The 26,484-nt window shown below is 44.0% G+C and overlaps 1 protein-coding gene and 1 long non-coding RNA gene across 7 annotated transcripts; one reads left to right on the forward strand and one right to left on the reverse strand.

Moving 5' to 3' along the window:
- The first annotated feature begins 104 nt into the window (after window positions 1-104).
- On the forward strand, window positions 105-22,771 carry LOC144128725 (uncharacterized). 6 transcript variants are annotated; one of them, XR_013313822.1, is made up of 12 exons: window positions 105-863; window positions 1,139-1,293; window positions 1,694-1,750; window positions 2,935-3,210; window positions 6,243-6,287; window positions 6,892-6,984; window positions 7,638-7,772; window positions 9,567-9,706; window positions 14,734-15,038; window positions 18,380-18,439; window positions 19,639-19,685; window positions 21,377-21,451. XR_013313822.1 is itself a non-coding variant. In XM_077662370.1 (11 exons), the coding sequence occupies exons 1-10, from the start codon at window positions 571-573 to the stop codon at window positions 19,643-19,645; spliced, it is 1,506 nt and encodes a 501-aa protein (XP_077518496.1). In that variant the 5' UTR covers window positions 106-570; the 3' UTR covers window positions 19,646-19,685; window positions 21,377-21,466. The 6 variants fall into 6 exon arrangements, 4 of the variants coding, with proteins under 4 accessions (XP_077518497.1, XP_077518494.1, XP_077518496.1 ...); XR_013313821.1 differs by having other exon boundaries at window positions 19,639-22,771; XM_077662370.1 differs by lacking the exon at window positions 18,380-18,439 and having other exon boundaries at window positions 106-863; window positions 21,377-21,466.
- LOC144128727 (uncharacterized) lies at window positions 15,089-21,378 on the reverse strand. The gene is made up of 2 exons (XR_013313823.1): window positions 21,192-21,378; window positions 15,089-21,145 (listed from the first exon to the last, which is right to left on the reverse strand). It is a non-coding gene; the product is annotated as an uncharacterized LOC144128727 (long non-coding RNA).
- Window positions 22,772-26,484: the final 3,713 nt, after the last annotated feature.

Consider the following 26,484-nt stretch of genomic DNA (forward strand, 5'->3'; position numbering starts at 1 on the left):
TCGTACTCTATTTGTTTTATTATAGATTATGCAACTTCTACAATTGTTATGAGCAGCCAACGCTCTTTATTTAGAGCAAACAAAAATTTTCACAGCAGTCCTTGAATCATTTCAGAGTAGCAGACGACGTGTGTACCACAGCGCCAATTTATGGTTATTAAGCGGAGAATTCACGAACTACACTTTACGCGGCACAACGTTAACCACGCGGCACGCATAGCATAGGCTGCATGATTGACTGAATCATATCTCTTAACATTATGTCAGCAACCCGGCCAGTTACAGAATAATGTTTTAGAATCTGAGAAATAAACGTTATTTCTACACCAAAGACTAGTGAAATAATTGATTGCTATAACAGTGCCGTTTCGGGTCTTCGTTATTAAAAGCCCCCGTGCAAGCCATGGCGCAAACAAAAAGCAGTGATACATAATAATGTTCCTGGCTGTTCCGACGGCCCAGTCGGATGAATGGTGGCGAGTGCGAACTCCGCCCTGCCGATTTCTTCCGTCGTGTTCTTCGCTGTCTCGTGGGTGCCGTAGTGCGTGCGCTTAGTGTGAATGCGACACCATGAACAGCATGATGGAGGACGTGTCGTCGTTCGCCTTGGACCCCCAGGAGGAGATGCGGCTGCTCAAGGATAAGGTCCGGCAGCTGGAGCTGCAAAACAAACAGCTCCGCAGAAGCCAGCAGAGGTCCTTGTCCCCATGCAAAACGGAGGAGAAGAATAGCAAAGAGCTCAAGCAATCGCTCAACATGAGCATGTCCGACGAAGGAAACGAGAAATCTTCGAAGGAGAGCTCCCTCGAAGACCTCGGTCTCATCGACGTCGATCCCGTGTCCGAGCTCGACGAAGAGACGTGGTAAGCTGCGGCGCTTGAACTTGTGTCCAAATTAGGAACTCCCTTTTCATGCGCGACAATCAAGTGTCTTGCGCTCCGTACGGGTGTATACGCTTGTTGTTATGCGCGCTTTCTAAATCGAGAGCCGCGCGGTGTGCTCCACTACGCCCCCTCAACTCTCGCCGGATTTCGGTCACGGTCCGCCGACCGCACGCTGATCGCCCTTCGACGGACCGCAGCGGCGGCGGCGGCCGGCGTTGTTGTGACAGATGGGCGCGCGCTTCTCTCTGTGGCAGGCTGTCCGAGCCGGCGGCGACGGGGCCCTCCGGCGAGACGTCGCCCAGCGTCCTCGATTGGGTGCGCGGCGACGCGAGCGAGCTGGGTCCCCGGGAGCTCTCCGTCAACGCCGCCCGCCTGTCGCTAGCCAACAAGCTGGACGAGATCACGCAATGTGAGTCACGCCCCCGCTCACTGCCGATCGGAGTTCGTCGTGCGGGATAGGCGTTGCCGAAAACTGATCTCGCACCGGTTCTGTGTACGTGTGTCAACAACTAGAGAACAAATAAAAACAAAGCGTGGCAAAGCAAGGTGCTGCCTGCTGCTAGCGTTAACGATGAGCCTCACGGGTAGCATTCGGCTCTGGCACCTGCAGTAACAAATCATGCTGTGTAGAGTACCGCGTTGTCAGAAAACAAAAAAAAAGGTGTTTTGTTTAGTGCACATTTTGACCATTCGAAACCAGTGCTGCAGTCACCACTGCTGTGTTCAACTGGTAACTGATTGTGACGTTAGCATGCACCTTTTGTGAATTGTGTGCTGGTTGCTGATCAAAGAAAATGCTGCATTTTCAGTGGCGTCAACAGCCCAAAAACTGCGACAGATGCTTTCTTGTGTTAAGAGCAAATCAGGTTTGTTCCCAACTCAATTTTGCTGTCTTGCTGCCGTGTGGTGCACGCTTGCTCCCTTTTTTCACGTTTTTTTTATGATTGCATGTTTCACCAGCAGTGATGTATACATGCATGAAAGATGGTTTTATTTCCTTCCACATGATGAGACACTTGTGGAAGTTGCCAGTTTGGCTTTGCAGTTTTTTCTTTGCCTGTTCATAATAGCTTTGTTTTGCTAATCAAGATTTCAACTTCATTGTAACTAAGCATTCTTCACTCTTCTGTTGGACAGGTGACTTCTGAAATAATAAGTTCACTGCTTTCGCTTGTTGAAAATACAAAGCATATGCATTTATCGAAAATTTTTCATGAAGTTTCAACATTTACAAAATGGTATTGTTTTTCCAAATATAGACCTGCAGTGGCTCATTTCATTTCAAACAGTTGAAGCATTCAAAATATGAAGTATTTTGTCATTGTTAAAAACATGCAGCCTTTAAAAAAAAAATTAATCATGAAGCTTCATGCAATGTGAAATTGGCTTGGAGTAAGTTATTGACAATGACGCAGCCTTAAAAAATGATGCACAGCATTTCTCAGTACTGAAGGAGAGTATGCATTCCGTATGTAACTCTGTAGCAGTTTTAAACTATATGGGTTTTGGCTTGATTGATCAAAGCCAACTTATGATACTAGGAGTCTGAAAGTGTGCTCAGGTTTAGTCTGTTAGGGAGTGCAAGCCCGATTAATGATTGTCAGTGACACATTTCTTCATCTAATTTTGTCTAAATGTATTGGTTGGTGCCTTTGGGGCTGCTGGTATTGTGAGTCTTTTAGCTGCAATGTAGCACAAATACCTGAAAAAAAGCTGTGGAAGGCCACTATTGGCAGCAGTGTTGGCAAAGTACTGCATGTCAGCTGTCTTGGCTATGAGTTGAATTCAAGCAGCAACTTGATGTGGACCACTTGGTTGGGCATGATGTAAGCATCATTTGGAAGTTGTGTTCCTTGTCATGCTTATTCCTTTGTTCCTTTGAAACACTGCAGTTTTTAAGCCCTGCTCTAGCTGTGGCATGTTGTCATATTCTAGTAGTCGCTGCCTTAATACTTCAACAATTGGCACGCATGTTTGCAGCTGCAGCTTGCTCTTCCACCACTGCAGCCGTTTCCTTCTTGCAATGTGAAACCAGTGAATAATTTTTCAGGGCCAAACAGAACCTTTGATTCACGCACATTCACGCGACCGCGGCGGAGGCGACCAGCTCTAGACTTGGAAGCAATGCCAACTATTGCTGCTGTGGAGACAGGGCCAAGGGAGTTGCCGGCTCAGCCTTCTGCGCAGACAGTGGCCACCCAGGGAGTCGTCTCATCCAGCAAGGAAGCAGCATTGCCAGCCAGTCCAGTGCCACCAGTAGTCAATGCTCAAACGCTGACACGTCCGCCCGTTAACGTCCATGAGATTGCTCGACTGCAAGAAGAGAGTGAGTGCCTGTGTTACACTGGGCTTTCACCTAGCAGTGGTAGCATCCTTTTTTCCTGCCCCCTTGTCAAAAGTCTGCTTTATTCATGCACTCTAATAGCTAACTACCACTTCAGTATGGATTACGGTGCTTCGAATGCAATGGTACTGGCTTTTAAATTTTTATGCATTGTTTGAAAACTGTAGTGTGTTTCATTTTCATTCACGTTTGCAATTTTTTGCAGGTTACCTTTTGAGTTGTAAATTTGTACCAGTTAGGGAACTTTTTATGCTGGTGTTTAGAATGCGTAATGCTGGTGTGCTCACTGGTCATGCAGATTTGCTACTCTAGGTCGTGCGGTGCTAAAATGTGTGTATGTGGGTGGACATATCTGCAGACTGATGTTTGAGAAAGAGCTGCGCAGCGTGTGCGCCTGTGAACACTTACTCTGTTGGTTTTTTTTTTTTTTTTTTTTTTGCTGGCATGTACATACCTATCAATCTGAACTATCTGTTCACTCGTTCTCTGCAGCACTTTTTTCCTTTGTGCATTGGTATGGCACTGGATGTTTTTCGCAGCACCTATAGTTTGACACAGTGCATTCTGTTTTAAATCTTTGTGGTCATTGTGGCCAGAGACTGTTTTGCGAATTTCGGGCACTGTACTGCTTTGGACAAACAGTTGGGGAGGGAGACATTCATTTCTGCCACGCCCTTGCATCTGTTGATCCTTGAATGATTATATCACTCTGCGTGGAAGTGGTTGAAACATCCTGGGTGGAGGCTTCTATGTTGGCTACTTGGCCTACAGTGAATTATGTCTTTTCCGGCACCCTTTGCTTCACTGCAGTCATCAGATGAACCTCTATCTCTTCTGATGACAGAATGTAATTTTGTGCCTCCCAAATATAGTTCCCGGCCACCATGGCCGTGTTTTTGTAGAGCGAAACGCGAAAGGCAGTGCGATATCAGTGCGTGTTAAAAAACCAAGTGGTCTAAATTAATACGGAGCTTGCTGCTATGGTGTCCCTCGTAGTCCACATGTTGCTTCAGGACGTTAAACCCCACAATTTACAATTTTACAAAAATAGTCCTAACTGTTGCAGAATTTGGGAAAGTCTGTTTTGTAAATCACAAGCACTGAAAATATTGCTACAGTTAATTGCAGCACTGAAGTTAGTAAGGCTTCTTGATGCCTCTCTCTAAGAAAAAAACAAGACAGAGAACAAAATGCTTTAGCAGTGCTCCCAAGACTTCCCAGGTGAACATATGAAGTGGGATTCCAAATGGTCCCACTTGCTTTCAAGTGGTACCACTAGACTGCGAGTGGCCGCCACAGCTGGGCCGCAATCTTTATGAACATTTACATATTCGGCAAACAAGGCAAGACTAAAATGATTCTTAAAATAAGAACTATCAGCAGCTTAGCCTACTGAATTGCATTCATCATTTGCTCAGTCACTGCGGTCAAAATTATATGAAATAACAGCGCTCAATGGGCGAGTGCCTTTGTCCCTAGTAGGAGAGTGTCATGAGTGGGGTATATATATGGGAGCAATAGTGTTCTGTGGATGTACACATGAGCCAATTTTTCTAATGTTCAACCATAGTATATGTGTTTCTTGTGCGTGATGTATGCTTGTGTGTGTGTGTCAATTTCCATGACGGCATACGCAATTCTCGTGTGAAAACGTGGGTACCAGGCAGAGCATTGCCCTGCAGTCCTCACATTATCATTCTTTCTTTTGCACCTTAAAAATGATCTGCAAACCAATTTCAAAACCCATTTGGAACTAGCTAAAATATCCAACTGGTTCTAATTGAAATTGCCTATGTTTTTTTTTTTAACCTGGTAGTTCCGATGATGATTATGGATTTTTATGGCGCAAGGGCATCTATGGCCAAAGAGTGCCATGACACAAGGTATATTCGATTCCTCAAGGTGGGGTCAAAGGCTCATTTCCTAAGCATTTCACCCTAAATAAGCCAGGCACCAGACCAAGGGAAAGCTTGTGCCCATTGTATCACCGCTGGGTACCCAGCGGCACTGGGGATCGAACCCCGCACCTCCCGCACTTCGAGGCGGATGCTGAACCACTTGGCCACCGCTGCGGTAGAACCTGGTAGTTCCAAATGGTTCCTTTTGTCAAGTGGTCCCACTTGCTCAAGTGGTTCCGCTTCAAGTGGTCCCTGTCCAATAACCCACTTCAAGTGGGACCCCTTGCAAAGCTTCCACGTGGCTGGCACTATATACCCGAGGCCTCTAACGAGACTTTGTCTGCATATGACTGAAACAGCACCCATCTGAGGATCACAAAAGGTTAAGGAATAAAGGTTTAGCATGCATGATATTGTCTTCTCTTCTTCCTGTTTCCTGACCACTGTGCTATTCGCAAACTAAACATGTGCTTATTTTGCTTACAGTGTAAGGTAAGCGGATTGCCCTACTAAACTGCAAATTTTTGTCACTTTCCTGAAGACTGACAGAAAGTAACCAGAATGTAACCTGATTTTTGAAAGAAACAGAAGCTGTACCCATTTGTTTGTGAGAAGGGTGCTGCCTTGAGCTAAACATTTTCTGCTGCCTCTTGATTTCACTCCTTCACACGACTGGTTGGCTTACAAGTGCATCGAGAGAGCTCACTTTTGGATGCCGTCGCCTCACACTGGTAGCACCCATTCCAGGTTGTGAGACAGTACATATATTCAGGATGGTTCACATTTCGTATTATTGAAGCTTGAAGAAATCCTGAAGTTTTGTTTACAATTTGCATGTAGGCTATAAAAAGAAAAAATATCAGGACCATGAAAGCACAAGAACAGGACAGAACAAGCAAGGCATATTGCAGTGCTACTAGCTGCGTTCTCTATTGCTTTATTGTGTGTATGTTGGTAACACATTTGTTTTATTTTGTAGTGTGCTGTTTTTTTTTGTATGCACAATATAGCTACCAGCCCATTATGAGTGGAACACACTTACCTTTTAAATGGCATGCTAGAAGTGCTATGGCACAGTTAATGTTCACATTTTAACTGGTGTCTTCTTTGCTTCAGGTCTAAGGCTGAGCTCGCCTATATCTTCTCCAAAGCGAATATCCAGTAAGTGCACAGCTTACAAAGCTGGGTGCATGATATATTTTGTGCATCTTGAATTTAGCACTGTATTTCTGTAAGATAAATGGCACTATTGACAGTAACGCAAGCACCGTTTCCACCTTATTATTGGTATTGTAGAGAGGCTAAAAGATGAACTTGCAGTAACTGTAAACAGTGTGCATGGCGGTTACCTCGAACGATGCGTGCTTCTTTTATGAATGTCAGAAACTAGACTCCTGAGAGCTCTGAAGGCAAAGGTCTGAGCAGTGTTTGTGTTTGTCCATTCAACAAACTACTTGGCGTCAACTTCAAGGCCTCTGTACATGCTTCTTTTCTCATTTCTTTAATGCTGCTATCATGCTTATTAGGGCTCCCTATTTCAATAATGTGCCATAACTGATGCCTAACAGCTTCTTCTGTAACATGAAAAGCATTCTTTTGTGCTCTCATTGCGTAAGTACAAGCTCTATGGTGCTGTCATTAAAAGCCTACTGTCTATCTCTATACTCTTTGATTTTGTTTTCTCTCTGAATGTTGCACTATAGTAATACTTCAGCTGGAGCTTCCAGTTAGTAGTACAGCTTGATGAGAAGGTTTTCTGTTGCAGCGCCTAGTGCCAGACCCAATGACTCAAGGCCTGATGATTTATATACAGATGACAGGCACGTTGTCCATCAAAGCAGAACACACTGTGCAGAAGGTCAGTTGCACTGTTATGCATGAGCATGGTCTTGAAATTAATCTTTAGAATTGTTTTTTTAATGGGCTTCTAAAACTGTCGCTGAATATCCTTCCTATACTCTTGGGAATAACCTGTGTATAAGGTTTGGAGAGTAGCCTTTGAACTAATGGATTAATTTAATAAATTTATTGAAGAAAGGAAGCTCGAAAGCACGTGGTTGGGAAATCAGGTTTCAGGTGGGAAAGAAGTCGTCGGGGGTCATTTGGAACCTGGTCTAGATTGTCTGGTCTAGGTGTTCTTTTTCGATGGGTGAGTCAGGCTAGAACTGGATGTGGATGCAAGTTAGGTGCACTATATTGGGTGAGTTGGCAGCATTTGGAGCAAAGGGCTTGTGGGAGATCAGGTTTGGCTGCACTTCTGGCACGGGCCTTGCATATGCGAGTGAGCCAGTCTCATTTCTAGTAGGTGATGTCTCCTGTAAGGGCAGTGCATGCCTTAAACTGTGTTGAAAGAGACCTCAGTGGCTCAGCTCGTGTCGGGTTGGAGCAACTAGTGGCAGGATTGAGTCCTTTATACGTCATTAAATACGCTTGTGAAAAGGGTTTGTGTAGTTCTTGAGTAGTCCTCTGATAGTATTTAGTCTTCTAATGGCAGTTGGTTGCATTTTTTAGGTGACACTAGGCAACGACTCCGGACACCACCTTTGACAATGGCACGTACTGTGGAAAATCAAAGCCCGTCACCTGGAAACAGTCCATATGGTTCTAATTCTTCTCTTCATCAAATATCTCAAATTCCAAACAAAGGTATGCACATTACTGCTCGTGTATCGTCTCTGTTGCCCCTGTATCTCGCGTTCGACCATATCCCAACGGCTCCTAGCTGCTCCTGTACCTCGAAAAGACAGACTCAGGCTATGAGAGGCGCCCTTGAAAACAAAAAAAGAGAAAAAAAATACATCAGGTTGTGGGCAGTAATGTAATGTGATTACGGGCAGCTTTAGGTATGACTTTAAGAGACAGTGGTGCTATACTCTTCTAGAGAGTAGGGGCATATCTGCATCTTTACTAACCTGAAAGGCCAGAAAGAAAATTTAACATGGCAATTTTCATTTTTCATCTGATGCTCACACTGCTTGCTTGGGGATTGACTGCTTCACCTTGTAAGATTGCGGAGTCTGTGCTAATGTGAAGGTTTAAGGAGTTATAGGCTTACGTCATTCAGGCGTTCACAGATCTAAAACAGTATTCTGACATCAGGTCGGCAAGGATTGACCGCCAGTAGCACGCACCGATTTGATAAAGTGTAAATAGCTATGGCAGCTTAATGCGAACAGAAAACTTTGTTGGACAGGCCTAGATATACTCCACATGTTTTTATTTCTCACTCTGTGTTTACCTCAAAGCTAAAAAAAAAGGGGGGGAAATGTTATTTGCAGCCTTGGAGTTTCTCTGCAGCCTCAGTGCAAGCTCTTGTTCGCTTGATTGCTTGAAAGTGGTGGTTAAGGCTCTACGACAAAGCCGTGCATGTGCAAGGGCTGTGGGAGCAAGGGACAGCAAGTTTGCTGGCTTGTGTGCTTACTTGCTTCTGCTTGTGAAGGCCATTCTTTTTTTTAATGCAATTTACGAAAGCCGTCGTCCAGTTTTGCTTTTGCTTCCTATTTTCAATGGTGATTTGTATGGCTAGTGCATAATGTAGTATTTTGCAGCGAGGGAGATAAGCACAGGTTGAAGTTCTTGCGCAACATAAGAATTCCAGGCTTTATGTGTAGCACCAACTAGCCTGCATTCAGCCATTGTTTAGTGTGGCTTGTATGCCTGCACTAATTGTAGTAGTGAACCACTACAGCTTCTCGTGTTTCAGCCACTTAGTGTGCCTAATTAGCAAAGAGCAATTCATTAGTTATGCACTACAAGTTTTGCGGCTGGAGGTAAGCTAGCGAAGGTCGACATATAAGCAAATGACATAGCATCCCATCTTGAACACAGCGCTCGCTGTTTGTACAGTAAAGCATAGTTGAGCATCCGATCCAGGCGGCCATGGATGAAGCCTCCTCGTAAGCGGGCTCAACTGCTACTGCATCACACAATGAAGGATGCTGGGGAAGCCCTTAACGAGTTTTTACCGTATATGCTTGTTATCTGTTACAGTTGACAAACATCTGTGCTTCACACGTGTTGGTCTTTCCTTTCATGTTCTTGTCTATAACAACAAAATCCATCAACGATGTATATTCGAAAATTAAATGCTTCAGAAAAGTCACAGACAAAGTAAAACGTGCGCTTGTGTCACAGAAATTTCTAAAATGTTCTGATGCACATAGCATTAGAAATATAATGGTGGCCAGTTGCTCCTCTTGCAGGAAGCAATGCATCTGGCAGCCAGTGCTGATAATGTTTCTGTATGAAACTGGAGTGAAAGTTTTGAGACCAGAAGAAGCACTGAAGGACTCTGCTCCAGCACTGCTGAAAAACCGTGTTGAAGATTCTCTAGTGTAGTTGGTAACCTTATGTTCAACTGTTGTGCTGCTCGTTGTTTGCAGTTGGTCAGGCATGGCGTGGATGTTAAAAGAAGTATTCATTCTGGACGCTGTGCTGCAGGTGCAACGCGAAGGAGCCTGCCCAACTTGAGCAGAGTGCTGAATGGACTGGGCACTCGCAGTCCCAGCGGCCACCAGTCCAAGCAGCAGCAACCATCGCTAAGCCAGCGAAGTGAACTAAGCCAGCTCCCTCAGCCTGAGGTAAGTGCTACGGATGTCAGGTGGGCTTTGCTGGTTGATGCAGTTTTGTCTGTGACCAGCAGCTGCCAGAACCTTTGATATATCAGTCAGCGGTGTCAAGTTAACAGGTAAATGAAAATTTGTTGCATAAAAAAATTTTTGTGGAGGTCGTGCTAAACTTAGGGTATACAGTAGGCCTTTGAAATTCCGGGAAAGTCTTGAATTTGAAAAATCCCATTCTCAAGGCCGTTGAAAGTGTGCTCGATTTTTTTTTTTTTTCACCCTTGGAAAAACTTCAGATACCTCATCATAAAATACAATTTATCATTTAAATTAACAAAGCTTGTCAATAAAGTTGCAGCCATTTATCTTCTCGGCACATGTATTTCCACTTGACTTCAAAAAAGTTTTCTTGAGATTTATCTATGCTCTGAGTAAACATGTTAAATAGCTGGCCATATTGAGGCTATTACACTGTTGTTGTTTCTAACTGTTCTAGTTTTGACCACTAGCAGTGTTGTGGGGCTGTTTCACAGTGCATGAGCACTTGGTACTTTTAAGGGGGGAAGAGGGTCTTAGAAAAAATATTTTAATGAAGTCACAATTGCGAAATCTTCAGGGAACATGTATTTTTGTGTGCTGATTCCAAGTATGTCATTTAATTTTATGTACAACAAATCTTTGCGCACTTATGCAATATGTTATGCAAGTTTTTGTGGAGAGCTTTCAAGAAATTTTGTCGCAGGGAACTTGCTAGAATGCACGCCATTGGTTTCTCTTGACATTAAAGGGGCTGCGAAACACTGCTTGAACAGATGCGGTTACACTTCAGATGGATTCTTTATGTCACACGGATGCTGACTCAAAAAGAATTGCGAGAATCGATCCATAGGAACGGGAGTTATTCAGTGAAGAAATTTCAAACTACAAGCAAACAAGATGCTGCCCTCAGCTCGATTTTCGCGCAGCTTCCCATTCCCATTTCACTCTCCCAATGACGACTCTTAGTGTGACCAATCAAAACAGCCTATCTGAGCACGTGACCACACTTTGCACTCCATGGTTGCCTGTTCTCTGTAACTCGTTCATGCCAAGGCTGGCAGCGCCGTTTGCATGGTTACGACAACCATGTGAACGCCCAGCTGACCCAGCGATGCTTCGTCATGTCAACAGTGCAGAAGGGAACACTGATCAATGACGTTCCTTTACTTATGGATCCGAACTCGAGCGCGAGATACTGCGACGGTGTGACAGCCTGCGCAAGATACGAGACACATGTAGCATAGCGCGTACCGCTACTGCTTACCGCCAACCATCGCCCGTCGCTCCTAGCGCGCTGGTTAGTCACGGCGAGCAAGGAGCGCGCGCTGTTGACGGGAACGTGGCGCCATCTGGCACCTTCCGCCCGATGATCCTCCACAAGCTTACGGTGCGCACTCCCTGCTAAATGTGAAACGAACTCATCCTTCCTTGGGACCGAAATGAACGCTTATAGAGTTCAATGGCTGGATCGGATCGATTCCGCAAAGCCGCTCTCAGATACATAGAGACTAGCCATAAGTGTTGAGTGCTAGGTCGCTGAATGTTTACAGAGGCGCAAAGTCCTTCGATGCAAAAAGTAGCCAGTGCCTCTGGTGGTGTATTTTTGTTTTACTTGATTTACAGTGCTTTTATCTAGGGCAATCAAGTTGGTTTTGTTAATGTAATATAAAACTCAAAAACTTGACAAAACGTATCTCTAGTTATTAACGAATTTGCAGTATATTTACTCTTTGTCCAATCATCAAGCTGGCGCAAAGTGATGCCATATCCGCTGCTAAAAACTGCCACTGTATGGTGACACCGTCAGCGCCACGAATTTGGTTTTGCGAGCTAATTAAAATATTAAAAACCGCAGTATATGCGGTACGACCGATGCTAATAGCATCACTATAACTCATTCTATGCAACCAACAGGCAAAATAATGCACTGAAAATGTGTTTCGGGGCCCCTTTAAGCTATGCAACAAAGGTAAAATTACCATCCTGCCTGTCATAGAAGTTGAGTTATATATAGGATTTTGAAGTTGCCACTTCAGAAACAGGAATACAAATTTTTATTCCCGTTTGTGAAGTAGCAAGTTCAAAACCCTATAACTCAGCTTCTATGATAGGCAGGATAATAATTTTACCCTTATTGCATAGCTTGATGTCAAGACAAGCTGATGGCATGCATTCTGGCAAGTTCCCTCAGCAGAATTTCGTTCAAGCTCTCCACAAAAAAAGTTACATAACATGCAGTCGAGCCCACATATAACGGCCCCACTTAAGACGAACGAGACCTGCGCAACCGTCAAAATATACATTGGTTAAGTGGCACAAAATCACACGTATAACGAACGTCATTAAGACCTGGTGATCGGTTACAGCGCGCGGACGGTGTTAATCCGGCGCCGCGATTCGAGATAACCTGCCTGTGCACCTGGCGCGCGGTATGTTTTCAGGCCGAGCCTCATCGCAGGCGAACTGCCCACCCCCTTTCGTGCCGCTCTCAAGCGAGCTACCCTTTCCCCGCCAACGGTAGCCGTTGCGGTGGCTGAGTGGTTATGGCGCTCGGCCGCTGACCCGAAGGATGTGGGTTTGATCCCGGCTTCGGTGGTCGAATTTCAATGGAGGCGAAATTCTAGAGGCCCATGTACAGTGCGATGTCAATGCACGTTAAAGAACCCCATGTGGTCGAAATTTCCGGAGCCCTTCACTACGGCGTCCCTCATAGCCTGAGTCACTTTGGGACATTAAACCACATAAACCTAAACATCCATGGAACTCGTGCTCTGTAAAGAAAAGATGTATTTTGGTAGTAGTAGGGTTAGTAGCCAAAAAACACTAGCTGCTAGCATTTAGTGACACTTGCTGAAAACTGTCAGTGAGGTTGAAGAGGTAATAAGGGAGACCCACGGTATGTTGAGCTGACACATTGTCTTCGAAAAAGTAGTAGACCCCCACAGCAGTGACAGAACAGTAGAAAACAACCCTTGACACTTCCATGCGTCTACTCGCATAATTGCCATTCAGCAAACTTGTTAAGAATCCGTAATTTAAGTAAAAACTCCTTAATTTGACCCCCATTAATTCGGAATCCCGCCTGTGGATGTCTATGCTGTCGGAAGCTCGTTAATTCGGGTGCCCCGCCCAGCATTGGTTAATTCGGCCGGGCTTCGAGGTATGAACTGCCTGCCAAAAGGTCGGTCAGATGTTCGTCCTCAGGCTTGAACTCCCGCTGTCCCTTGACGTGCGCCCAACGGCAGGCGTTGACGATTTACTCGGGCCCCCTCTCGGATGCGTGCCTGGTGGGAACAGAAAGCAACCCAGACACATGGCTTGATAGCCATACATTTAGGATATATGTATATCATTTGTTGAAACTAAATCAAATACTGATTTAGCAGTCGTGGTGCCTTGAATATGTTGGCGCGATGTGCAAACTGGCAGACTGCGACAAATTGACCTTTCAAAGTGTGAGCACTCAACCTTCTTAATTCATAAAAAATTCAGTTCTTGCAAAGGCAGTCATAACTTTATAGTTTGTTGACAAATCTTAGCTGATTAGTGTGGAAAACCTGTGCAGGGCGGAAGACTGCCCTCATAATTCCACGTTAGTCATGTAACATAAAAAGTGGCAGCAAAAAATAGATAAAAGTGCAGGTTGGGGCATTGTGTCCCAACCAAGTGGGTCTTGTGTGTCTTACTTGCTTCAGGTGCAAACAGACGGAAAATGGTGCACCTAAGTACCTTTTTTTTTTTTATGCTGAATTCTACCGAACTATCAAATAAACCATTCAGTGTGTGGGATGAGAGCTATCTTTCACTGATAGGCCTCCTTGATATTCTGCATGTTTTTACAAGCACAGATACACAGTTTGACGAGACCCATCTTGATGGGGGGAAAAAAATTTGAAACATTGTTAAGCTTCCAAGCCTTTTCCATTGATCAACTGCCGTACAATACTTTTCGAAGCAATTTTCAATTCTAATGCAAGTTGCCTTATACGTCTAAAAGATGGAGGTACGAAGAAGTACCACATTTGAGGTCTTTTTATGAAGTCATTGGCACAACTGTGTACCCCATTTTTTTTCCAAAACAGTGTAGAAAACTGCTTGAAAGTGCTGTCATTCAATTCCTAGAGACATTCTGAGTCCAATATTACCACTCATATGCATATGAGACTTGCACAGAGCTTGCACCTTGTGCAAGGTTAAGTAATGATCCCACACATGGTTACTTCACATGATAACTCGCAAGCTGTTGAACAGACCTTGTTGTTGGCTCTGGCAGTTTTATTATGTTACTTGGTACTAAGTTCAATAGACCTCCTCCTGGTATAAACAGTGGGACGTCAAAAAGGTGTGGCCCGATGGGCAAAATTGTCCACATTCGGTTCTGAACCGATTTTGCTGGTGTCGAGTGCTCCCCCACCGCCTTTGTTCCCCAATTCGAGATGCGTCGCAGCCAGGCGAACCTCCTCGATGTGGTGCATGTTCTGCCCATCAGACCAGCATCACGTGCGTTGATGACGTAGGCTGGGAGACCTCTATTCCCTGCTCTCATCCCACTCATGGTACTATGTACGAAACTGAATATACCATAGTACTCAATGTAATACCGGCTATATTAGCTTACATTTAGTGCCAGTGTGTACAGTAATTGAATAAAGCCTGCTGCAATCAAGCGCTGCCTTTTTGTTACCGTAGTAAGGCCCTGCAGCCAAGGAAGTCTGCACTCCATTTTCCATATTGTAGCTAGTGCGAGTACTTCTAAGGCAGGGCAGCAGGCCATATCATTAAGGTGAATCATCACTGGAAAGGCCTAACATTAGCACTTTGTCTTAAAACAAAGATGGTGCCATGGTGTGAGGTGTGCATTGAAAGACAAAATACAGGTGCATGATGTGGGCATTGTTTGTACCTCTTTTCATGCCACTCTTTTTGTCTCTCTATCTAGAGTGTAGCACCATTCTTCTCTTCATTTCATGGCCAGTCATCATGTCCTTTCTGGGGGTCCACTGCAGGTTGCAGGCCGCTCCGCATTGCCCATGTCTGCACGCACCCGCTCATCCTCAGTGGCAGCTGCTGCTGCAACGCATTCGTCGTCGGGGCCTTCTTCAGCTAGGACATCCCATGCGGGGAGGCGTTCCCTGGGCCTGCCACAGCGGGTGTCCCACGCGTCCCCGTCCCGTATGCCACTGCCTGCGCGATTTGTGCCCGCCACCCCTGCTGCACCAGTTGCCACCGCCGCTCCAGCACCAGCTTCTGCACCCCAGCGATCGGGACTGCCTCGGCCGTCCCGGATCCCACCGCCGCCTTCCAAGAAGAGGTGAGCGTCGCCGAGCCTGCTGCTGCTGCTGCTGCTGCTGTACTGGTGGGGGCTGCTGGCTAGATGCTTGTCTTCATTCGCTTAGAAACGAATTCAGTGCTGCCCATAGACTGGCATTGGAAATGGCAGGGCGACAGGGGCCCTTGGAACTGTGGCATGAACAGAGGAGAATGTCTTGGTGGGCTGTTTCTTGTTTATTTTTCTTATTTTCCTTGGCTGGCAAATGCTAGAAAACAGGCATCCTTGATATGGAATGAGACATTGATGGAGAAGCCATATGTTTTCACCTTTGCCATCCTTATTGATCTGGCAATACTTTTTATAATGTCAATGGCAGACAGTTCAGGGTGCATCTCTTGCTGAGATGAATACAGAGGGTGTTCTTGCTGGTATTTCTGTGGTGGGCAAATGCTAGGACTCCAACTTCACCTCGGTTAATTCTGGAAATTATAGCCGGCTCTTTGACCAGCTCCTGGTCATCTAAAATTGTGTGTGCACTGTGGCCAGGTCTTTTGCTTGACCTACCATCTCCTCACCTGTTTCCAGCATCTGATAGCCTTGCTTTTTATTCTTGATATGTGCATGAAGGTGCTGTGTGTTTCGTGCTTTTGCATGTGGAAAGTTTGTGAAGTGGGGCTGCAATGAAGATGCATTTTGATGCACTCTCATGGGATTTCTCTGTGTGTTGCTTCCTTTGTGCCTTTTTGTTGGCCAAGAATAACTTGGTTAATTGATGTGACCTGCTTCTGAAATAAATAGTGCATATCTTCTAAACGTTTGCATCTGCTTATAAGTAAGTTTTTCTGCCTTTTGTAAAGATTGCAGCATTTGCTGTAAAATAGGGCTCGTGCTTTGAAGTGCCAGCTACATTTTCATTTTAACTTGCGGATCAGTGGCTTCTGTATGTCTTAACTATTATGGAGTTTTCTGCACATTCCATAAGTTGTGTGCGTACGGCAAAGCCTCAATAATTCTAACCCAGTTAATTCAGAACCCTGAATAGTTCAGTGAATTTCTGTGGTCCTGTAAATTAAATGTAAATTTTACCGAATAATTCGAACCAGTGGCCTGCACCGGCCTAGTTAATTCAAAGATTTGGTGCATGTGGGAATGCCCGATACCGATTTCACTGCAAACTGGTGGAGTGATAGCCTTTTGGAGCCACGAGGCAGCGCTGCAGCGCAATGCTATGTCTCTAATTCCGTTGATATGTGAAGCACTCAAGCCCCAGTACACCCTTATATTGGGCGTCAGCTTTTTTTTTTTTTGTCAGCAAGGGCTATGAACTGGGAGGTCAACTTATACCGGACAAATACGGTAATCCCAAAGTTCGTCCTATAAAGGTAGCATGGTTCCGAAATGAAATTTTTTACCTGGGCCTTGCTATTTTTTTTGTGCTCGGCCAATTCGAAAACTCTGTTTATTTCTCACAGTCCCAGCGTCTTTGAATTAACAAGGTTTTAGTGTACATGCATTTATGCACGCATTATATTATGCCTGATGGTACTGAGCAGCCTGTATGTGTGCATCCATGTGTGTGCACACGTGCCAACCATATGCAGATATGCAGATTCACATGCAGTGCTCTTTTTTCTTTTTTTCATAGCTTGGCTTTGGTTACATAGTACACCTAGTAGTATATGGATATTTGGGGTACTGCTGCACTTAGACATGTGAGAAACTAGGCTTCCAAAGAACAGGGAATGTGAGGTAGTGTATGCACTTAAAATGCAATGGTCTGCATCCAATAATTTCTTCAGAGTGGGATACTTTGCAGCTTAGGAGAAACCTTGTGTAATAGCATGTCATTGTTCTAGTGTGCTTGTGTAACGGAGCTTTCTTTTTCTTGCCTGGGGGATTTTGCTGAAGATGTGAATATATAAATATTTGTGGTTATTATTTCACTAGGTTTTTACATTGTAAACTAATCCTTATCTTACCCATACTGATGGACTTAGTGTGTCTTCATGGGGTCCGCGTTTGAAATTTATGCAATCAATAGGAGGAGAATGAAAGCAGAGCTATTAATGTAAATTATTATTTATACTCTACAGCATTGCTTATATGGGGCTTATTAGAATGCGCTGTTATGCTCAGAGAAAAATGCTTTGTGCTTGTACGTATTTATTGCACTAGTTCATGGCTCCAGAGAGTGTGTATTAGTATGCATGCATACATGCGCACCGAATTCTTATCCTGAGTGACAGGCTTGAGGGATTTTTTCTTTTTAATTTCCCATATCGGCATATCCTTTTCGATGGGATGAGTGCAAAGTTTTTATGCAAAGGTGTATCACAAAGTCATTATGAAAAGCAGTTTTCAATTTTTTACAGAAATGTGGAGCCTAACAAATTTGGTTGTTGACAATGATCAGGGACCATGGTTGCCATCTTCACTAGGTGCATAAAGGCCATACAAACAATTCCTCGAGAATTTTTTTGGTCCACATAATTATATGGTACAGTCAGCAGCAGGAGTTCATGGGATATGACTGAGTGGGAAAAAAATCATTTTGGCGCATTCATGCAAGCCATTCGCCTGAATTGCATGCAAGTATGAAGGGGTATGTGCATGCTCCTCCTGCTGGTATCAACACGAGGTAGCACTACTGGAATTTATGTTCCCAAGCATGCATATTCCATAAACTTTTGCTGTTAACTTTAGGTGCAGTTTCTCCTGTGCTCTTTGGCTGCAGCCAATGGTTTAGTTTGTATCTTGGATGTGTTTCTGCTTCCAATGTTCTTGCTGACATGCACTGATATGAGGAATGTTCCTCTGTTGCATTGCTATTGTTGTGTATGTTTGTGCAGCAGAAATGACTGAGGATTCGAAGCACTGTTGTTTTATATGTGCAGCTAGTCATTAAAAAAAAAATTATCATTTTTGTGATGAACAGTAAATATGTGCTTGCTTTATCTTGGTTATGCTGCCTTGATATAAGGCCGGACATTTTATATTTAATTGCGGTGTTTTGTGGTTCTGGTGCTTTTCTTTTTGGTTTTGCAAAAACAATATGCTTAATTATTTTCTTGGGAGTTGTGACATCTTATTTTGTCGTCCTGGCAACAAAATCAGCTTAATGCCAAAATTTTATGATAATTCAATTTCGAAGGTGACAGGCATGGTCGATTTAAGAAAAAAAAATAAATGTGTTAATGTGATGGCATGAAAAAGGCTGAAAAATAATTTGGCATTGTATGGGCTTGCACTCATTACCCTACAATGAATGGTAATAAGTGTTACAGTGGATGAAAATCCAGATGCTTCATCTCCTGCAAAAACATGATGTCAAAGGGTTATATGACTCACTTTTGGGAGGACTGTTGCTTGGTGTCACACAGGTGAAATCGGATGTCGACCAACACATGAATCTGAAACCTGGCAGTGGCATTGAGAGCAAGGTTAATTATTTTTTATATATATTTTTGTAGTACGTACACCTTCGGCATAACCACCAAGTTGGTACCCATGCTGTTGAAAAAGTAGGACACCCAAAAATGTTGTCAGTACCTACAGTAGCCCACCGATTTTTTGGACTCCAATAATTCGGACTTGCGAGATATTTCAGACCTCGCTGCGGAACCGTCACGTAGCTCATAGGAACGTGTACATTTTCACGACCAATATTTCGGACTCTGTGGAGTTCAAGAATTCGATTTTGTCGGACTAATATATATGTCAGGAATACTGTGGAGATTGTTTTTCAGCCGAAAATTCGTTCTTTCAGCTTAATATAGATGCAAATCACTGTAGGAGCCACCCGGTTCTCAACCGCTATGAAAGGTGCCAGCTAGGATTTCAATGGAGTCAGTCGCATAGGCTGGTTTGAATAGGCTTGGCTGCTTGTTCCTCATGGCTGCAACTTGAGAAAATGGCACGTTTATCGTTGCCATCAAGATGCCTTACAAAGTGCGCGCGATTAGATTGAAAATGCGGCGTCTGCAGCGCCCGTTGTGGCTTGGACAGCTCACCCCGCACTGAGGGGTAGGTGAGGGAAGGGGGCGTGCATTCGGAGCTGCTTGCTTTCGCTTGTGTCTTTACATGAGTTACCCTTCTCGGCCTTCGCGAGTGTCGTTGCCTATGGAAACAGGCTGTTCTTGCTTTGCGCGACACATTCATTCGTTCATGGCCTGACCTGCCACCGCGTTGTACTGTCCGGTATCGTGATGTACAGTGACTCTATCATGATGCAAGATAGTGCGGACATGACGAAAGACAGCGCCCCAGATATTATCGTTTTCAAGCGGAACATGGGGGGGGCAGTGAAGTTCGCGATTTTTAAAGCCAGTTTTTTGCAGAAAGATGTTTTTTTTTTTTTGAAGTTCTCTTGAACTGTTCGGTTATTCAGACGATTTTCCATGTCCTGCCGAGCCCGAAAAATCGGTCGGCGACTGTACTTGAAGCCATTGTGTGCAAGTGACAACAGCAGTGCTCTATAATATTCATGGTGGTCAATCTGAACATGTGGTGTGGATTATCGCATGCATTTTATTGCTGTGGCTTGTGATGGACTGCCTTCTTGATTTCTTTTGTGCTATGCTAGTTGCATGCCCTGTTTGCGGTTGTATTAACAAGCTTTTTTTATTTTTCTTTCATGCAGAATGTAGATGCATGGAATGTTGTGCTGTAAAGAGAACAAGCTTTGTTGTAAGTTGCTGCTGCCAACAAGATGGCAGTTGTTGCCTGCTTTTGATCCCATATTTTATTGCCGAGACAGCAAAATCAGTGAGCTGGGAAGTCTTCCTGGTCTCATTGCTGTGCGTTTACAAAATTGTAATAACCAGCACCAGATTTGAGGTAGTATATGTGCCCAGAAAAAGTTGATATGAGCATGAAAAATTTGTGCTTTGCTATCTATGGTTCCAAGCTCTTAAAAAACGCACAGTGTGGACATTGAAAGTTTTCCAAAGGGATTGATAAAAGTTTTACACTAACTTTTCAGTGCGCTGCCTATGGTGCCAAAGTTGTAAATTATCCAGTAACTTGCATTCTCACTGAGAATGAGCTGCATAAAAATTGCACTTTTTCACTCAATAGTTCTAAAGAACCTGTGTTTGAACACATTACAAGGCAGCTACACCATGTCGCAGTTTTCCTTGCCTTGTTTTCAAGTGCTATACTAAAGCCTATGAAGCCTGTGGTAAAACTTTGTTGATACTTTTTCTAAAAAAATGCGTGAAAAAAAACTTGTTATAGGGAAAAACGTGTGAACAAAACCGTCCAATTATCAGAAATGGAACTGTTGAATGAGGTACGAAGGCATTTATTGATAATTTCACTCCGTATTAATATCGATCTGAACAGCTCCTTATTTAGTGCTTGCAGAATTCGGTCCGCATTTGCGTTGTCTTTAGCGCAGAATGAACATTGCAACACACCCGTCCCTAGACTGCAATAGCGAAAGTAGTTAAATCTAGCATTTTTTTCACCCTCTTGTGCCTAAGAACTGCGGGGAAGCCACCACGGCGGCTGACAGGCACAGCGTTCTTGCTTTTCGTGCTGCGTTGTAATTCTCAAACGTTTTGCCCCTTAGAGCTTAGGCTTCACAAAGAATCCGATGCGTTTCTCTTTTTTTTTTATGTCGAGTCCCCCAAAAATGGCCCACTCAGAGGTTAGTGCACTAGATCACATGCGTGCGCGTGCGCTTCGCTTCTTTGCATCAAAGCACTGCAGAGAAACCACTGTGGCAGCTGGCTGCCGTTGCATTTGAACTCATGTCACATGCCCCCATATTTGGCCCACTTGTATATTTGCACATGTGCGATTGATTGCAAAACGTATTACACGACTAGAATTTGTGGAAATTTTAAATTTATCTGGGAAATCATGTCACCCAGGAAAGTATTAACTGGGAGAAAGTGTAACTCTATGGTTCATTTTTAATGCCTCGCGATTTTGAGCATATGAACTGGGAATATATCAACAAGGTTTTACTGTTTTAAAAAATGTTCTCAGTAACTTTCATAAAGTTTCTTTGTTTGCAAATAGCATGCTCTCTGAAAAAAAAAAAAGATGTGCTAGTTAAGTTACGATATATTAAAATGGCAAACTGCAGCGTGAGTTAGCGCATGTTCATTGAATAGAAAGGGCAACATGTAATAGAGCAGCTAAGAGTGATTTAGGTGTGTATTCACTGTTGATTCCTTATAGTACCCTATATTCTTTGTTCGTGATGCAAATGGAGTATATAGGGCACATAGTTCAGTTAAGTACTAGCCCTGTCGGTTTTTCATTAGGTGCAGCTGATAGCATTGCTGTAAGGAATCTTTCTTTGCTTAGTTTAGCAGGGAAATGATGTACCGGTACCAATGTTGCTTGTGATTGCACTTCACCTTCAGGTCTGGAATTCCTGCCTTCAGCAGGAATGCTGCAATGCCATCAAGGTTTGCAGAACCGGATGACGACTGGAGTGACGGTTGTTACTGAGAATGCCAGTGCAGAGGCACCGCCGCTGCTGCAGCTTTTAACTCCCCCTCCTCCCCCTTATTCATACGTTGCAATGGTTTCTCTGGGATGTACTCGTGGCTTTCAGTGCAAGCAAAATCCAGTCCTCACAGGTTATTTTGTTGGTTTTATCTGACTACCGGTCTTGTATTCTATAAGCTCTCTGTATCTCTAAGTGGTGTTTGGATGGAAAAAAAATTTTGGCACCTATGTATATTATAACACATTGATAGAGGGTGTTTTTCAAATTGCTATGGTAGCTGCAAGGCAGCAGTCTTAATTGTCATAAGCTACATTATTTAGGGTGCAAGTTCGAGATACAAGCTGAAATCTGTTGCATTCGAAAAGCTGACCGCAACTTTACGCCAGGCTCTGCCGTTGTGTTTGGTATGGTCATCAAGCTTGTTGCCGTAAACAAGAAGCATTAATGGCAAATTATTTGCTTAGGGAGCCTGTTTGATTGCTCCCAAAAGCATTCTTGATGGTTTTCGAATAGACACACATTTGCTCGTCAGAGCTATGCGCAGAATGTTTTTCGATGCCAAGCTGAATATTTTTATGGCAACCGCAAAATTCAGTGCGGCCTAGCTGTGCTTGTCCTCCCTTCAGCAGCCAGTTCCCCGAATCAACGTTGTAACGCCAGACATGTTGTTTTGTTATGCTGTCTGCATTGCTTTTGTGTTGTGCGACTGCGATAAGCGAAATAGTCTTCGACCCATTCATTCCTTTCTTGTGTTTGAGTACAGCGTTTTATTGCTCACATTTTACGCAGTTGCCTAATGTTAGACACCTTTTCATACAAGGCAGTAGTGCTGCCTAAGTGGAGATACTCCGTGTTTGGTTTTTAGAGGCACTGGAAATTACCGGTTACTGGATCAACTCAGCAATGCTGAGGAGGGGTGGGATTCTCTGCATTTAGAGCAATATTACTGTGATATATTTATAGCTGCCTGTGCTGGACCTCTTTCTCGTTATGCTTCCGATCTCTCCTCTTTTTTTCTGGCTTCACGAAAGAAAGCCTGGAGAAGGAACTTCCCTGTTCTAGAGATGTTGCGTCTATAAGAGTGGTGTAAATGTCTCAAGTACAACCCAAAGCAGCGTCTTCAGTGACTGCTGCTATTGCTCGCATGTACATTAACTTTGCAGGGTTTGTTGCGGAAGCTGGGAAAATGTCTCAGCCTGGGTGCATGCTTTCACTGTATCCATGCAGATGCTATGGTGTTGATGAATGCATTGTGTATATAACTGCTGTTTTTCTATGAAACAATAAAAACTGCTTGCTAAAAGAGTATGCATATCTGCACCTCCGTCAACCAATGCATAATGTGAGCTGCTTCCTTAATGTAACATATATATCGTCTAAACTCGTGTAAGGGCCGCACTTTTTTTTTTATTTAGGTGCGAATTTTCTAGGTGCGGCCCATACACGAGATTATGCATTATATACATGCATGCACATGCAAACCTGAAAATAGCACTTCGCCTGTAAAGTGAAAATTTAAAGTGAAGTTTTGAAGTGCTCAGTGTTCTACCAGGTCTTAAGCAGTCAGTTGGTGTGCTGGTGTGTCCAATAAGTTTATAATTGGTTTTGGGGGAAAGGAAATGGCACAGTATCTGTCTCATATATCTTTGGACACCTGAACCAGTGCCGTAAGGGAAGGGATAAAGGAAGGAGTGAAAGAAAGGAAGAAAGAGGTGCCGTAGTGGAGGGCTCTGGAATAATTTCGACCACCTGGGGATCTTTAACATGCACTGACATCACGTAGCACACGGGCGCCTTAGCGTTTTGCCTCCATAAAAACGCAGCCGCCACGGTCGGGTTAGGCTTTTTGGTGCTGGAATTGGGATGTTAAGTTCAAATTGTTATTGTATTGCATTAAATGGTTATTATTATATAGATTGAAATTTTTTTCTCAGGAGCACTATTCAACACTGTCCCTACAACTCTGATTCATTGCTTATTTTTGTCAGTTTCAGAGGCCTGGTACAATCTGATCATTGGTTAAGTCAGGCTGCTTGCAGATGAGCTCATTCTGAACCACACAACCATTCAATTTTTGATCAAAGAATTGGGAATGAGAAAACTTGTGCAGGAAGATCCCCAAAAACCTCAGTTCTTGGCAAAAAGACAAGGAAGGAATTGTGCTGCGATTCTTTGGAGTGGTCTGAGAATGGTCTAGGTTTTCTCACAAACATCATTATCGGTGATGAAACGTGGATCTCCGGCTATGATCCAGAAACGAAACGGCAAGTGTAGAAAGCCACACTGCAAACTCACCATGGTCAAAAAAGGAAGTCCAAGACCAAACTTATGCTTTTTTGACGGCAGCAAAATTGTCCATAAAAAAAATTCATTCCTCAAGGACAGACTCTATCAGAATTTTTATAAGGTTCTTGAAAGGCTGCAAAAATGTGGTGCTTGCGTTAGGCTAAACATTGAAGAGACGTGGATACTGCATCACAGTAATGTGCCTTACGCACAGTGCCTTTGATTACAGAGTTTTCGACAAAATATCTCTCTTGTCCCACAGCCATCGTATTCACCTGTTGCTAGTCCGTGTGGCTACTTTCTCTTCCGCAGACGAAAACTGCTCAAAGGGCGTCATTTTGGCACCACGGAAAACGTGAAACTGGTTGTAACTGGCCAGCTGAAAGCCATTCCAGCCCTGCTGTGAAGAGTGGAAACAGCATCTCAAGCACTGTATCAATTCGAAAGGGGACTTTTATAAAGGAGACAGAGTTCATTCATTTCTAGTTTAATTGTAAAGTTATTTAGTGAAAAAAATCTCATTACTTTATTTATAGGCCTCATAGTTGCTCTGTCTGCTGCTAGTGAATTTTGCATTACAGGTGGTAATAATCTGGTGAGTTTTATAATTGCTGTACAAATTGGTGCCCTCGCAGTGGAAAGGCAAACTATTCTGAAGAGTTGTATCTTAGTCTTGTCACTTGTCTTCCGGCAAGGAGTTGATGTTGGATTCTCACCAAGACTACAATTGTGGTAAGAAGCATATGATGTGTGCACCTTCAGTTGAGTCTGAATGATGGCTATGCTTGCCCACACTCAAGGGCTGGGTTGAAAAAAAAAATGTTCAAGCTGCATTTGCAAATATGTTTTTTCACTAGTGTGTGCGTGCATGTATGTGTGTGCACATGTTCTTAATAGATACTTCAAATGACAGTCACTGAGGTAAGGTCTGGGGAACATGGAAGGCAGTAGTTTCAAAGCAAAGCTTTCCTGGAGCAGAACCTTTTGACTTAAAAACCCCGGTATCCTTGTTTCATGTTCCAGCACAGTCATGGGCACCAGGCTGCATCAAGATCCTGTGCAAAAGGGTAGCATTTCTCGGCGATTCCATTTGCCTAAAACATGCCAGCCCATGAAGCTCAAAAGTAGTTTTGTATAGAATTAAGCGAAGAGACTTGTATGCAACTTGTATGTTTGGCAGAGAAGTCTAATTTCATTTTCTAATATTGCAATATCCCCACATAGCCACATTATAGAACTTAGAACATCGAAAATTCTCCAAAGATATTCCCCTAGTACACTAGTCTCTGAATGCCTGTGAGCAGCCTGCCAGCATGGCAGACTTCTTTAAATCAAGAAAGGCACTATACATTGCCTTTGGCACCCCAAAGTAACTGATGCTTACTTCCTTACCTGTTACTTCTTACATGGCAAGTCTCAGCTTGCACAGGTGAAGCCCCAGTGCTACCATATATGATATATAGCATGTGTTTCAGTCAATCATTCAATCAATCTTGCAGTGAAAGCTCGTGAATTCGCACTTCACGGGACCGGAAATAACTCGAAATATCTGAAAGTTCGCATCACGGTAAACCTGGTAAATCTGTTTCATGAAAGACTGGGGAATGGTTGCCTGTTTATCGGGTAAGAACTGGGTGGCAGCGACTATTTTTACGGTTCCGTCAAAGCTTTGCATGCATGCTGTCGGGAGTGCCAAATCGGAACTGCTTCAACATTGTAACGGCTTCCATGGCATCCTTCATGGTGGGGCGCGGTAACCGTGGATTCTACCGCTGCTGCGTCACACATCGTGAAGGAGGGTTCACTGTACGAACATTCTGAGAAACGTGACTAGGAGGGCGCTGTTTCGATGCACCGAAGAACCACATGAATGGAAGCGGGGGAATGGCACCACAGCGCTGAAGTAAATATGAAGGGAAATGCCAGCGACATGCTCATCAATGTCTAAAGAGGCGTGCAGCCATGCGTGCAGCTCTGCTTATTTGGCTGGCTGATGTTGTAGACAGCAGCCGTCGCCGCCAGCTAGTGCGGAGGTCAGTGAAGTGGAACCGAAACTATGGCACTGCGTTTGGAGGGTCAGGTTGGCCAGGCTTCCGATCGCTACCCTGCCTGCCATTGCACGAATGTTAGAGATGTGCGGGTGACACCACCATGCAATTCAGGTTTGAGGAGAACTATTTGGTCAATAACTTGCGGCATCTGTCAGATCTCGACACGTCCATCCGAATAAACCAGTGCAAGACCCCCAGCATCCGAATTAGCGAGCGTCTGACACCACAGACTTGCATGGGCGTTGGCCGGGACCATGCCGGCAGGCCAAATCGAATATTAGAGTTTCTGAAACGGCGGGGACACTGGACAGGTATAGTGCGCTAGACATGCGGGACATATCCCAACAGCAAGCACTTGCACTTTCCTACGAGATCTAGCCCACTCGTAAAATTTCTTCGGCCATGATCAGTGGCACACATAACAAGCATCCTTCAAAATATAAGAATATAAAAGGATTCTTCAAGATCTCTCAGCACCCCATGCTAAAACCATAGCTCATACCCGAGTATATCAGTATTTTACTTTCTCGCCATCTCAGAGCTAGCCTTAACACCTGCTATATTAGTGCGGCACACACAAATAAAACAGGTTCCATACCTTTTGAATGCAAGCATTACTTTCCAAACCTCGGCAATATCGTATGACAAGAAGCACTACCAATGAAAAACACACAACAAAATG

The sequence above is a fragment of the Amblyomma americanum genome, chromosome 4 (assembly GCF_052857255.1).
Source record: "Amblyomma americanum isolate KBUSLIRL-KWMA chromosome 4, ASM5285725v1, whole genome shotgun sequence".
Classification (NCBI taxonomy): Eukaryota; Metazoa; Arthropoda; class Arachnida; order Ixodida; family Ixodidae; genus Amblyomma; species Amblyomma americanum.

Bases quoted from the DNA above. Each gene is read 5' to 3' on its own strand.
- LOC144128725 (XM_077662368.1), top strand. From the start codon at position 571: ATGAACAGCATGATGGAGGACGTGTCGTCGTTCGCCTTGGACCCCCAG. The intron at 7,773-9,566 runs GTATGCACATTA...GCTGTGCTGCAG, and splicing joins ATCTCAAATTCCAAACAAAG to GTGCAACGCGAAGGAGCCTG. The intron at 9,707-14,733 runs GTAAGTGCTACG...GGTCCACTGCAG, and splicing joins GCCAGCTCCCTCAGCCTGAG to GTTGCAGGCCGCTCCGCATT.